Source organism: Vidua macroura, chromosome 9 (genome assembly GCF_024509145.1).
Source record: "Vidua macroura isolate BioBank_ID:100142 chromosome 9, ASM2450914v1, whole genome shotgun sequence".
Lineage (NCBI taxonomy): Eukaryota > Metazoa > Chordata > Aves > Passeriformes > Viduidae > Vidua > Vidua macroura.
In genome coordinates, this window is record NC_071579.1 from 5,219,870 (window position 1) to 5,234,854 (window position 14,985).

The 14,985-nt window shown below is 42.0% G+C and overlaps 1 protein-coding gene across 2 annotated transcripts in view; it reads right to left on the reverse strand.

The window, feature by feature from the left end:
• The window catches only part of RASAL2 (RAS protein activator like 2), a 163,261-nt gene that overhangs the window by 62,808 nt on the left and 85,468 nt on the right, over nt 1-14,985 (reverse strand). For both annotated transcript variants that reach the window (XM_053985267.1, XM_053985266.1), the window contains exon 3: nt 12,578-12,701. In XM_053985267.1, coding sequence (XP_053841242.1) covers nt 12,578-12,701 — 124 coding nt within the window. The remainder of the gene's footprint in view (nt 1-12,577; nt 12,702-14,985) is intronic.

Below are 14,985 nucleotides of genomic sequence, written 5' to 3' on the forward strand. Positions count from 1 at the left end.
CTCCTGCTCATGCACAAATGAAGCTGATTTGTTCCCATGAGCTTTAAAGAGCCATGACAGATCTTTTTGACACAAGTCGCCTCAAGTATTCGTTGCAATAACACTTTTTTCCCCTCCCCAGAGATTTTAAAGAGAGAAAGAGGAGAGTACCCACAGAGTATGAGATAAAGCTGGGCAACAACATGAAGAATTTGCAGGAATGTAAGTTGCTGCTCACATCTGCCTTCCATAACACCCCAGTATTGTACTCTTAATTCTCTACCCTATTAACATGTTAATCGTATGAAAGAGTCCCAAAAAGAGACAGGAAATTCTAAAGGCACCCTCGTGGTAACTACCCCAAAAATCACCTAAATGAAATTTGGAAGGAATAGGCATTGTGGTGCCTTGAACTTTTCTGAGCAGTTTGCCAAAAGTTTGCTTGTTTTTCAAAGGAACGCGTGTTTAAAAAGCTGAGGCAGAAGGTTTTCATTTTCTGATCATGTAATTCAAAAGCAGCTGCAGAACAAGCCCATTGGTTCAGGCTAACAAAAACAGTCTCTCCAAGTTAGTAAATTAGTATTCACCCTGTCTATGGATGAGGAGGAAAATGACTAAGGAGGACGTCCTAATCAGCACCTATTAAAGGAGATTTCCAAAGCAGAAAACATTTGACTCAGGAGATTCCATTCCCCAGTTCCTTAGACAACATTTACTGGTTTTGTACCTACTGGGAACTGTTCAACCATATCAAAAGGCAGGAAACTTAAATGCTTTCTAGCCTGCCATCACTTAATACATTTTAGGACAAAAGCTGCTGGAAAAGAAAGAGGCATTGCTAAGGCAGTGTCCTTTATATTGAAAGGAAACCAAATCTTCTTGTTTTTTATGTGCAACCTGTAGGATTCCCTGAACTGCTTTGATTTACCATCACTTTCTGGAGGACAGGAAGCAAGGTTGGCATCATCCTTCCTCTGCTGGAAACATCACACAATGCCAGCCACAAGTAAACACTGACAAATATTCCCACAGAGTGCCCTTGGATGATGATGTCTGGCCTTATCTAGAAATCCAATGTCAAAAATGTACTGACTCAGGTAAGAGCTTTCAGTGAGAAGGAGAAAAATAAATCTCATTATTAGGTGGCAATAAAACAGATTTTTAGCTCTGAAAGCTGTTTACAAAAACCTGTTCTTCATCTTTGCATCTACATGTTGTTCTAATACTAACACTTAATTTCTGTACCAGTGAGCAGAAAAGTACCAATGTAAACATCTCTTTAAAGACCTTTGGATAAAGCTGATATAACGAATAAAAGAGTTGGTACACACACGCCACACGGACAAAACCCCGGCAAGTTTCTATTCGCTTTGAGCCAAGTAATTTTAAATCTCCAGCAGAACACCTCTGTGCCTCCCAGCCAACCCCGCCCCGCTGGAATCACCGCAGGAATCACCGCAGCAGCGCGGCCGTGTCCGGAGGGACCTGTCTCACCTGTGCACTGCATTCTGTGGGAATCCTATCAACTCCACCATGGTCCTGCCAGGATGACAAGCAGGGGCAGCGGAGCCTCCGCGCTCTCCTCTCCTCCTCTCCCCGGCCGGGCAGGAATGCAGCACAGCCGGAGCCGTCCAGCGCCAGCCTCCCTATTCAGCTCCCTGGCTCGGGCTGGGCGAGAGCCGCCCCCCGAGAGCCGCCTGCCCTCCCAGCGCCACGGATGTTCCCCAAAAACGACACCATCCAGCCGGCACGGGCACACGCTCCATTTCTCCTGTCCCTAGGGAGCGTGGGGAGCCGAGAGGCAGCGCAAGCACTCGGGGTGGGGTGGAAGGGGTGTGGGCAGGAGGAGACGCTCCTGTGAAAACCCGTCCGATGCTGAGAAAACACAGGGGTTTCAAGCAGCTGACTCCGAGGCTAAAATCAGCTACAGGGAAACTTAAGAGGGTGATATCACTGCAGACGCTGTCCAGAGTGCAAGAAGCCAGTTTACATGAAAACATCGCATGAGCTGCACCAGGGAATATATCTGAATCTGTTTGAAAAACAGCATTTCCTTTGAAGAAGTTTCCCCACTTCAAATGCTTCTACAGCTTAGGAAATACACAGCTCCAAAAAAGCCCCAAGAGTTACTTAAGCAAACAATGAACTTCCCCCCCCCCCCTTTGTTTTCTGCACTGCCTTTTATTTTTGTCTTTAAATTCAAAGATCTGTGGCTTTGGGAATGAAATGGTGAAGTCTGATATCAATTACCTTTTCCTGAGCTCTGTTCTTTTTTTTATTTTTAAATTTTAGAAGTGCTGAACTTCCAGGCATAGCATTTTTATTTATTTATAGCTCTTTAAAGCACAGAAGCCAAACCCCACACAGTTTGGTTGCTACTGCCACCATACTGTCCCCTTCATACATTGTGACACCCCGACAAAAGAGCGTGTCAGGTTGAAAAGCCCATTTTTAAAGTCTGTCCTCCAGCAGGTCCCACCTGCCAGCCAGGGACACAGAGCACACACACACAAGAATGTGAAGTTGCTCAGCCTGTTGCTAAACAAGCTAAAATTGCTCACCAAGAACTGAGGGGCTGCCTTTTGCTGTTGTCAAGAGCAAATGTTCTGTTTATTTTTAATTTTCTTCAGTTTTTTCCTAATTTTCTCTAATTTTGCCATTTGATTGCAATACCTCTGATTCACCTCTTTTTTTCTTGCAGGGTTACTTAAAACGAGCTTCTGCTCATTGTCTCAGGTAACAATTTCCCACACCCTCAGTGTTTTCCCCTGGAAGAAAAAGCTTTGGTCACCCTGCCTCCTGCCAAGGCTCAGGTGGAAAATCTGTGGAAAAAACAAGCCTAACCCTTGGGAAAGAAACTCACTGAATGTGTTACTTAAACAATACTGACTGCAAAACAAATAATAAAAAAAATGTTACTGCTCTGTTGTCCTCTAAAACCAATCACTAAACTATACCCAGGGATCCTGCACCAAGAGTAGCAATGGAAAAGAAGAGAAGCTCCAAAAAAAAAAGGCATTCTCCCCCAAAAATCTGTCACTAACAGCAGAGTAACATAATATACAGTCCCTCCAAAGGACAAATTGGTTTGACCTGCTGCTTGGAAATGCCTAATTACTGGAAGCAGTAGGGAAAACTTGGGATCACAGTGGAGCCAGATTGTGTAGAAGAGCAGCAAGAGCTCCTAAGGGCCCATGAGCTCCTCTCTGCCCACCCCTGCAGGGCAGAGAGCCAGAAATGCTCGGGTAATTACACAGCACTGTCCACTCCAGAGCTCGGGACCAGCAGCATCCGCAGCACCACAGAAAAGCATCTCTCCAGAGGGTGGGGCAACACCACACAAGGCATGTGTACCACAGGGCATGAGAGAAAAGATGGAAAAATTAAGGACTGGGACATGAAAATAAGTCTGTACATCTCTTCAAAGGGTTCTTGTGCTTTTATGGGCAAATATTTTTTCTTTACTGTTATTATTATTATTACTATTATTCTATTTAATTTTTATTATTATTATTTTGATTTCTTTATTTATTCATAATTTGGATATGTTCCCATATTTTGCTTCTTGTTTTTCCATCATTTAGGAACCCTCTGTTTTAAAAATAGGCTCTAACAGAAGGGCTAAAACTTTAGATTCATCTCTGAAATATGGCCATAATCTGCCTATTTCTCCCAGAGAAGACATTTTTAGTGATGCAGGAAGGCTCAGTCCTGGTAACTATTTTTGTCAATCCTACAACTTGCTATATGGACCTCAAAAAAAAGATCTCTGAAATGCTGAAGAATCTGTCTGACTCAAACAAAGACATCTGCTGAAAACTTAGGTAGAAAGAGTGAATAGGGCAATTAATAAACAAATAAATGAGGGGTGGGAAAAGCAGATTATACAAGTACTTGGAATTATTCTAGACATCTACCCAGATTCAGAAATTCAAAATGCAATTTGCAAAGTCTAGGGATAAAAGTTGTTTCCAAAAGACTGTGACATTGAATAAAAATTATTAGAAACCCCTGATAATATTACATGACTTCTGTTCAAATAATAGGACGTTTATGACTTTTATGCTACTGCTTTAGCTTGTCCATGCCACAGAACAGTGGGAAAAGACCATTGGTGAGGAGGAACAAGTGAGATGACTGGAGTTTTCAATGGTCAGATCCTCACCTAAACTGCATCCAGCTCACTGAAAGGTCAAGAAAACATCTGCAGTTTCAACTGAGACAAAAAAAAAAAACCAACCAAAAAAAAAAACCAAAACAAAAAAAAAAAAAAAAAAAACCAAACAAAACCAAACAAAACAAAAAAAAAAAAAAAAAAAAAAAAAAACAAACCAAAAAAAACCCAAAAAAAACCAAAAAACAACAAACCAAAAAAAACCAGAAAAACCCTTCAGCTCTTCACTGGATGATGCACGAGATCAAGCAGCCTCAAACATGTATCAAGAATTATTAGTCTGTAGGCAAAAGCACTTTACTGGACACCAATTGTACCTTAATCGGCACTAATCACTGCTAAAATGTATAGTCCTCTCCAGCTCCAAGGCTGCTTTTGGGAATCCAGGATTAGCTTGCAGCACAGAGGTGCCTGGTGGAAGAGTTCCTAATTAACTCCAGGGGAGTTCAACAGCCCAATTTCCTCTTGGAGGACTTCAATTTTCCTCTGTGGCTTTATTATTTTTCCTTTAAGTAAATTATCTCTCTGCTGAGCTGCTAAAACATTTTTCATCAATTTTGCAGATAAAAATCACAGTTCTAATTCTTTCCTCCCCTTGTGCCTTTAAAGAGGGATCACTGACAAAGGGTGGCAGGTTAATAAAACCCTCACTACACGCTTGGGCCATGGCTCCACTCCTACTGTGAGAGCACTGGCTCCATCAAAGCCAACACAGAGAGCAGCTCTGTATTACACCCAAGCTCCTCTAACTCCAGGCTGCTGCTGGGGGTAATTTGGAACATCTCCCAGGTCAGATTCAAAGCCAGCCCATCACCACAACAAGGATGTTAGCATGACTGCACTGCGTGAAGCTGAATCGATTGCCCTGGCAAGGAACAGAAGCAGCACCAAGGAGGGTGGGAGAGCAGGGAGACAGGAATGTGCATATCCCTGCACAGCAGAGACAGCTTTGTACACTGAATTTCAAACCAGATGCACCTAATCCAATCTCATAAATACCTGCATTTTTGAGAATCAATTTATACTAAAGCAATAAACTGATCAACAGCTAATTCTGTAAATACCCAACTCTGAACCAGATCAGTACGTTTAAGTTTAGCTCAACAGTCCAAACTAACTCTAGACAAGACAAGGAAATGCAGGCAGTAGGAAGGAAGGCTAATTTTCCATTAAGTGTGAAGCCAGTTGTTACTGATGGGAAAAAGGTAAGTACACATGGTTGGGTGAAATGTAATTACTTTTTGCCACAAGATAAACAACTAGAAAAGATAAGCTACAAAATTGAACAATCCACAATGAGTTCATGTATGATTTAAGGTAGATTTCTCTAAAGAATTTCATAAACATTTTTTTATTGCTCTTCTTGAGAAAACAAAGGAAAATCACAGGGTCCTTCATAACAAACCAAGATTTAGTTAGAACACGGCAACAAATCTGCCCCAGATGGCCCAAGAGCCACCAGTTCTGAGAAATTACTACCTTAAACAACATGCTCTCCTTACAGAGTGTTCTTTATGCTCTTAACATAAAATTAAAAAATCTCTAAAGTGATTTTTTTTTGTGTGCTCTGGAAGCAGTGGGTAGGGATGTAATATACACTTCCAAGGGAAAAAAAAACAAGCTCTAATGGATTATGCGTGAATATTAGAAAGCTGAGATTATGTGTTCTTACCCTTTATCTCTGTCCTAAAAATGTTTAAGATCTAAACAGATAAAATTTACTTCATGATGAAACTCAGCTTTCAGCACAGATGATCTATGTGCAGGGGAATAAAGTTTCAGCAGCATTCAGAAGAAACCAAAATCCTTTGGCTTTGCTTGCGTTATAGAAGAAGAAAGATAGCAGCTTGGCAATTTTCTGTATACAAATAAGTCCAATTGCCCAGGGGAATGTCACTGAGATCCAGGCATCCTGTTTGTTACATCCAGCCTCCCTGGAGTCAGCTTTAATTTCAAGCGGAATTGTCTAAACCCTTCATCCTTCCAAGGCAGGCAAATTGCACTGTACATTGTCCAAATTTCACATCACTTCAGGGCTTTTCCCAACGTTTCCTAACCTCTTTTGTGGATGCAAAAGATAGCAGGGCACTTTTCACACAGTAGATGTTTCCCTCTGTAGCCTGTAAGGATGTCCTGGATTTCACAGGATGTCCTGGATCTCACAGGATTTTTTAAAAGGCAACTCATGGTTTGTATGCATTTGCATTTTGGGGTAGACCATGATGGGTAAACAATACCATCTAAAGACATAAAAGTTTTAGAATTTCAATTGATCTTGGCATGGTTACACTCCCTACACCTCATACCCAAGTCACAGCACAAAGAGATCGTGACCCAAGGCACCAGACAGTGAAGCAGGCAAAAGTCGTGGTTGTCAGCAAAGCCTTGATTGTGTAATTACAAGAGTCAAAGGCTTCAGATCCCAGCTTGCTAAAGGCTCCCACACATGGGTTCTGGCAACTCTGGCAGCTCTGGGCTGAAGGGAAGCAGAGAACAGAGCCATGGGGCTCAAAATGCATGGGACCACCTGCAGCCTGTGGAAACACCACATGCTGTCACATCCCACAGGGTGCAGAACCCTGCTCCCTGTCCCAACCTCAGTCCAGCATCACCTTGCAGCTGCTGGAGGCACTGCAATTGAGGTTTGTGATACAAAGCACAGGTCAAAAAGAAAAAGAAAAATCCCCAACCGCTCACTGTGGCTTGCTAAATTACGTGATAAAGGGAACTGGCAGCAAGGCATCTGATTCTCCTGGGTCTGCAGAAAGGAGGATGGGAATCTCTCGCAGGTACACACACACAAACAGGCTCGTGCAAGCCCAGGTTGGGCAAACCCAGAGAGCTGCAAACATGTCAAGTCAGTACATCTGAATCCATCTTCCTGCCAGAGGTACTGTCAAACACACCCCTCAAATCCATCTTCCTGCCAGAGGTACTGTCAAACATACCCCTCAATCTGAGGGCTAAACCCAAGCCCTGTTTTGTATCCCTGCCATGCATAACAGTTGACAGTAGATGGGTATTTTGCACATGGCAGCAGGGTGAAAAAACACATCATAAATCCCTACAGATGAGATACAGGGAGCTGTGAAGTGCATTCTTTCATCCCTACTTTCTAACAGATATTCTTTGTAGGCCAAGCTGAGTGGTGGAAGGTGAAGGACAGCCCTCTTGTTGGCACACAGTTTTCTTAGAAGTTACAGGACTTCCATTATATCAACTTCCTGCATATCTCCTAAATAAATCTTTGCTGAACATAAAAATCTTTACTGAGTGTAAAAACTGGTGCATTGCAGATTCTTCCAGTGAGCAGGTCACAAACAATCCTTTTTGTTCCAAGCCAAATTGTCTCCCTCTCCCCACCTCTAAAACTAGTAACCCTTTCCAGGTATTTATCTTAGCTGTTACTGTACAAGGATCTTAATTATATGGTGAGCACAGAGTAAATCTATTTTTTCTTTCATCACAAATACTCATTCCAGCTGGAATATACAGAAAGCAAAGCTCAGCTTTGATAGTTTTAGTTGTAAACAACTTTGTCTTAGAAAAAGAAGTTATTAAAATCACCCCAGGAATCTTTTTAGCTCTTGTGTGCTGTCTCCTGCCAGGTTTTTACTTGAAGGAAGAGCATGGGCTAGGTACTGGAGCAATCCTCCCCAGGCAGGAGGGCTCACCAGAGACTTGCAGGAATGTTCTAAGAGGTACACAGCATACAGCAATGAAACCAGATGCTGCTTAACTCATCTTCTGTTGCTCACTCCAATTCCAAACCCTCTGGATTTTTAGAAGAGTACAGAGGCAGGGTTTCTGCCCAGCTAACTGCTCACCTGGTAGCAATGCAATTTGGGCCTGCCATCAAAACAGATCAGAGCTTCATTCTCAATGCTAGTGATTCAGGGTGAAGACAAAACTAAAATTTGCAAGGGGCAGCTTCACCTCTGACCTCCTTTCAGTAACCTTTTATCAAGAAATGCATATTCAGACTGAGAAAAAGCAGCATTAACTTGTTTCAGCAAGTGAAACAGTCTTTTTTTTCTTCTTGGATGATTTCACCTCCAAATATAAAAAGAAGATTTATTTGCATCACTAATAGCCTTTCTAAGCATCAGAGAATCTCAAAAACACTCTCTGATGATGCTCTTTCCTAATACTTGAAAATTTAAAAAAAACAACAGCAACAAAGACCAGACCCCCCAACCTTTCCTCACTTTCAGTTCCTCCTGATATTTTCACATATGCAGGCAAAAAAATCTCTTATTAGTGCCACAAAGCTGCCAGAATCCAAACTTTTGCTGTGTAACCTCCTTAACAACTCTCATTTAGAGTGAGCAGGTGGCAAGAAGGAAGCAGAGCAAGAGAAAAGACAATTATTTTGGGAAAGGAAGTGGTAACTGCTACTAGCCTGTGAAACAGCATGAATGTTGGAAATCTGAATCATGCTTTTACTGGATGAATGGGCTAATTCCAACACACTACTATAAACAACGATCCTTTAAAAGGATGTAATCTCCCTAACAGGAAAAAATACACCTGTTAGAAAAAGAGCAGGATCTGAAGCAGAAATGGAGGCAAAACAGAGATGGGCCAGCCTGAGTTCCTCTTCCTGTGACATTTAGGTGCTGGTCTCCAGGGCCTGCATCTCACTTTGTAACAGAATTACCCCACTGCAAATAACACTTGAAAGAAGTTTAGAAGCTGTCAAGCTGGAGTTAGGAAGAAATTACAGCTACATTTTTAGCTTTCTTGAATGGAGGCTCCTCTGAGTAAGTGCTGCCAAGATGAAATCCTAGCAAGTAAATGGCATATTTAGAGTGTGCCTGTTCTCTCACAGAGGTATTACTATAATGATAGGGATTATGCACCAAGGAAATTTTATGGCATATATTTAACAGATGGCTTTCTGACACAACTTAGTGTACAGTGGATCTTTCAGACAGGAATTAAGAATCTCAGCATTAGCAACAACTTCTCCACTGCCTGCAAGCAGAGGGCAAGCTTCTAAGCTATCAGATGCTGAGTGCCTGTGAAGTTACAGTTTTTAAATGATCTTATTAGTTTTCAGTGTTTAAACAAGTCACTTTCTATCTTGTGCTTTTTTTTCCTGTGTCTGTCCCTCCAGCCCTCGTTTGAGGGTGACCACAGTGGTTTCTGCCTGTGCAGAAGGGATGGCTCAGCTGCTCTTCTGGCAGCTGCTGAACCATCACAAATTACAGCTTGCTGTACTGAAGTATGTGGAAATTGGTGTCTATCTTAGTACATGGGACTGCAACCACAGTGGTGCAGCAGCTGCCTCCCAAACAGCTGATCCAACCCTGCAGCAAGGGGGAAAAATGAAAGAGGGTGAGAATGACTTGGGTGAAGCACACTTGACTGAATGCTGAACTTTGGGGAGCTACACATCTCTGGCTTCCATTTCTCAGATGTAACGTGGGTAGTTTTTCTCCCACACACTTCCCAGGAATGGTGCTACATGGATGTGTGCATAATTCTGTAAAGAATGCCACAGAAATCTGCAGAATGGGTGCTACAGCTGATTATGCAAAGCCCTTAAAGAACACAGACTGTTCCATTTGCTCCATTAACAATAAGATTCTCATGCAAGCTATAACTTTATTGCTACAAATGAAAAAGAGCCCCATCACCTTACACCTCCTTTTTCATTTTTAATAAATAAATCTATTAATTAGTAAATCACAAAAGAGGTATGCCAACCTTACTTAGGGAAAAGAGCAAACACTTGCTATGCCTTCACCTCTGCGCTAGAGCCATTCCTAAGGAGCTCTTCGGCAAAGAATAATTTCAGATATCACTGTCAGATGGGAGGCCTGCAGTTGCCATGTTATCCACATGCTTCCCTGGGACAAGCTTGATATTCTTATCAGCTCTGCATAGCAATTTCTCTACCAGATACTGTAGCTGCCTCTGCTGTGCCTTTCAGCTTTTGGTGTGCACTCCAGAGCTATTTTAGTGCAGTTGTTATCTGTACTGCTTGTGATACGTCCTGGCTGCCACCATCTGCTTCTTTCTCTGTATAAAGATGGGCAATGGTTCCCTTCACTAATGTGTCCTCTGGCTCAGCATCTTGACATAAAGCTATTCCCACTGCTTGCTATCAAACCACTTTTTTCATTAGCAGGATTTCTGTAATCATGACAAGAGACATTTTTAACCAGGATGTAAGAACAAGGGAACTGCCTAGGGCACAGCAATCTGAGATTATGTATGACCTTCCCCCCCCACTCTCATCCATACTCACAGAAAGGGCACTGCTCAATTTTTCCCTTCCCATTGCATGCCCAGTTCCTTTGCCTACACACTCTGTGACATCTGTATTCACTACAGTTGCAGTTCTCACATGGAGAAGACCAGGTAGCTATCTTGTACTTTTAATACATTCTTGTCAGGTGTATATCAAATAACACACTACAAGATGCCACTTGCATCTAAAACTGAAGCAAAATACACAGCAAGGCAGATACCAAATAGCAGAGTCATCCATTCTCTATGGTCCTCAAGAAAAATCAAGAATGTTACAAGGTTCCATTTAAAAATATAACACTGGGATTTCCAACTGTTGAGATGCTCATAGAAGACTAGAAAATCTACTCATTTTTGCACATGGTATAGAAGAAGAAGGTATTTAAATCTTAGATTTTTAAAGGTCTTTCTAGCTTGTGAAGCTGTAAGTAATATTCACTGCCTAGTGCAGACTGGCTAAGATGCCACTTGCATCTAAAACTGAAGCAAAATACACAGCAAGGCAGATACCAAATAGCAGAGTCATCCATTCTCTATGGTCCTCAAGAAAAATCAAGAATGTTACAAGGTTCCATTAAAAAATATAACACTGGGATTTCCAACTGTTGAGATGCTCATAGAAGACTAGAAAATCTACTCATTTTTGCACATGGTATAGAAGAAGAAGGTATTTAAATCTTAGATTTTTAAAGGTCTTTCTAGCTTGTGAAGCTGTAAGTAATATTCACGGCCTAGTGCAGACTGGCTGCAATATAATTCTTTATTCACCTCACTGGCCATATACCTGGAGTAAGTATTTTGCCTACAACACAATGTAAACATGATTAGTATCAGGTTTAGTTCCAAACAAGAATGAACATTTATTCATATGGCAAAACAAAATGATCATTTAGAGGTGCATTTGGAATGCCACAAAAAAATCCAGTCAGGGCTCTTTTCATGTCGCTCATCTCAAAGTATTTTGCAGTTTTCCCTCCTAAATCCCCAACTTTGCCCTGTTTATTTTCAGACTTCAAATCTGTAATCTAAGATATAAAAAAAGAACCATATCTGCCTTCCTCAAATAAGGAAGAGTTAAACAGTCCTATTGACAAGTACAAATAAATAAGCTATACAGTTCAATGTGTTAATTACCTATCTACAAGGGTGGGATTTTCCTTACTTGTGTGCAATATACTTGCAAAATAAAATACTTAGTAAAAAAAAAAAAACCAACTAGCTGAGTCTGTGAAACTAAAAATACCTTATCTGCTCTTTACCTTGTACACCAGCTATCAAGGCTGCTTTACTATTTACAGATGCATGTTTATTCCTCATAGCTCACTCTCCCAGGAGTGACATTTTTCACAGCTGAACCAGGGAAGAACTGCTCCTAAGTCTCACCAGCCTATGTGAAGGAAAGCTTCTTGCATAGGCTGGGAAGAGAAAGAAGAGCTCATTTGTGTGTGGTTGCTGCCTCTTCCTTTTTTTTTCCGGAAGAGCTGGAATGTTGCTCTTTATGCAGCCACAGGTGGGGTGGAAAAGAGGGGGGAACTGGGCCAAACCTGGACTTGGGGAACCATTGCAACAGAGCCTTTGTCTATCCTTTTTAATACCTATCTTTTCTTTTGCTTTGCCTAAATTTCAACATGGATAATTATAGCCAACAGCGGGCAGATGGCTGCTTCTTTTAGGAATGGCACCCTGAACAGGCATGAGGTCAGCTAGAGAAAAACCTGTTATCCGGTGCTTGTTGTGAAAATATGAAGTCAAGGAAATTCCAGAGGTGAGGTAAAACATAACCAGCTAACAGTTCAAAACCAGCAGGAACCACTTAGAGCCATCCACAAGAGCTGCATTCCTGCTGACCCGCATCCAGCAGCTCTCACCTTTTAATCCCAGGGCTACCTAGTGAGTTTAAAAACACAGCCACAAAGCTCCCTGTGGGCCATGCTCCTCCAGCATCCCATAACCATCTCCCTGATATTTGGATAAATCCTGACGTTTGGCAGTCACTTTGTTGGAGGCATTTACACACAACGCCTGGGCTGTGCGACCTCCACATCCTGTGGTGGTACCCACCTAGCCAGGCTGCTCTGGCAGGGTGCTGCCCTCGGAGAGCACGCAGCTCAACGGATTGATTTATTGATTGATTTATTTATTTCTCGTGGCCAAGGTCTCTCTTACCTAGTTGGGCGGCCCCCTCTGCCGGGTACTCGGGGAACTGGCCCTCGGAGGGGACGCTGACCGTGCGGCGCAGGCAGCGCCCGCGGGAGGCATCCTGCGGCTCCGGGATCCCTTCTGTAGGCACCTGCAGAAAAACCATGCCAACAGCTGTTAACTCGGCACCAGGCCACCTTGATAGGGGACTTCATTATCTGCTAACAGCTCTCGGCATAATTTGGCATTCGTGGCCTTAACACAAAATTCCGGAGGCTTCCCGGGAAAGCGCGGGCATGCTCAGCCCAGCGATGGCCACGGGAAGGTGCCAGCAGCCCAGGGTACTTTTGATGAGGACTTTGGTTCCAACAGTACAAGTGCAGTACGTGTAGCATGGCCAATTTCTTTTCATATGGCCACATAACACAGGGCTGGCACCTAAAGAAATAGAAGCCCCTGCCTATTTCCTGTGCTGCTTACCCTTTTGTATCTTCCATCAGCTCTGAAAAATGAGTATTAATAGCAAACAAAAAGCTATCATTCATTTGCACTGAAGGTTGTAAAAGATCTCAGAGACACTGCATTTTTTAGAAACAGGCTGCACACTACAATGGCTCTCAAAACTAGTTCAGGCATTTCCTGATTTCTAAGCACTTAACATTCTATTAAGGTCATTTTTTAATGCTTTACTATCCTGGACTATTTGTCTCCTTCAAACAGTGCCCATTTTTCAAAACAAGTTTCCCAAACTCCTGGTTCTTATTCTGGTCAGACTATTGTCTTCTCTGGTGATTTTTACAGCTGTATAAACTCTTCTGCAAAAGCACGTCAGTAAATCAAACAAAGACTAATTTTGTTAGTTTATGCCACATATGTTCAACCAAATTCACATATTAAACTTTCAGTTCTCATCTGGAGGCTCCATTTAGTCTTATTCCCTTCTAAACACTCTCCTGATCCTCTGGCTCTCCCGATTTCCTTCAGAGAACTTTTTGGTGGGATGCTCCGAGCCAGATTTCCCGATCAGCTATTACCAGTCATACCACACACCTGCTTCAGCAGCCCTGAAACCAAACCCCTGCCACACTCCTGTCACAGTGAACTAGTCCTATACAGCTACTGCAGCATTGATTTCCCCACTAAAGTAACTCACAAAGTTGCCCTTAAGTCTGACTTAAAAATGCTTTGTTATTTACAGTAAAACTTCTCCAAAACCATAGTCTTGACCTATATTGACAAAAAGAACTAACACCAAGACTGCAGGAGCAGTTTTTATTGCTTAGCATGAGACCAGCCTGCTCTAAAAAAATACTGCTTTGTGAACAAATAAAACCAGCTTGGTCAGCAGCTCTGCAAATCTTGGGACTGGGCACATTTTAAACAGTTCTATAAAGTGCTCTGTGGTCAGACAATGGATTCATGGATGGGGAGGCACCAAAACACAAGGAAGTGCACAAATAAATACCACGGCAGATATCTGCAACCTTCCCAACACTCCTGTAACCCCCACCACTCCAGCAGGCAGTTCAGCAAAAGATTGAAGGGAATGACACAGCCTTGCAGAGTCAGGACTCTAATGGTGATTCAGTCTTTCAGCTATTTTTTTTTCCCCTATCCAGCTTTATCCTCTTCTTTCCCTGTTGAGACTTCACCAACCTGTGAATTCTTTGACCCTGAACTGAAATGCTGAAGCTGGTGGTTCAGGACTGGGATCTGAGTAGTGTTAACTCTGAGTAGTGTTAACAAAAAGGTACATAGGGACAGTCCAGATGCTGATCATTTCAGCAATCTTAACAATTTTCATCACAGGTCACGTTTCCATGACAAATTTCACAATTTAATGAGGATGGGTTCAGAGCGTAGACTCTAAATCCTTGAGCAGCATCCCAGTTCACCTGCCACTGAATATACTTTTTAAGTATAAAAAGTCTGTATTGGGGATTTCTAGCAGTTTGATGAGGATGGGATTTCAGAAGAAATAGGAGTAAGAGTTTTCCAAGCATTTAATGCCTTTTAAAGGCAAGCTAAGATAGGCTCTTTTTAAAAAAGCAGATTAAAAAAATGTCTTCATTGCAGGTAAGATTTTTCAAGATTGGAAAGAGTGCATCAAGACAAACTTGAGAATTTGCAGACTCTTCTGATCTAACAGTTAGGAAGTTTGGAATCATGTCAAAATCATGTCAAGTTAAATAATTAATTTTAATTTTTACCTTCCTTCAGAAAGTTAGAAGCTAGCTAAAATTTTGACATGGGAATTCACTTTAAAAATGTTGACAGCAAACATTTCTCTGGGATTTTGGAAATTAAATAATTAAATTTGCTTGGGAATTAAGGCAAATATTACCTTATGGCTGGGTTCAGCTTTGACAAACTCTTATTTACAGGTGAAACATGTTTGCTGTAAGACCTCCAACCATGACAACTCCTTTGAGGAG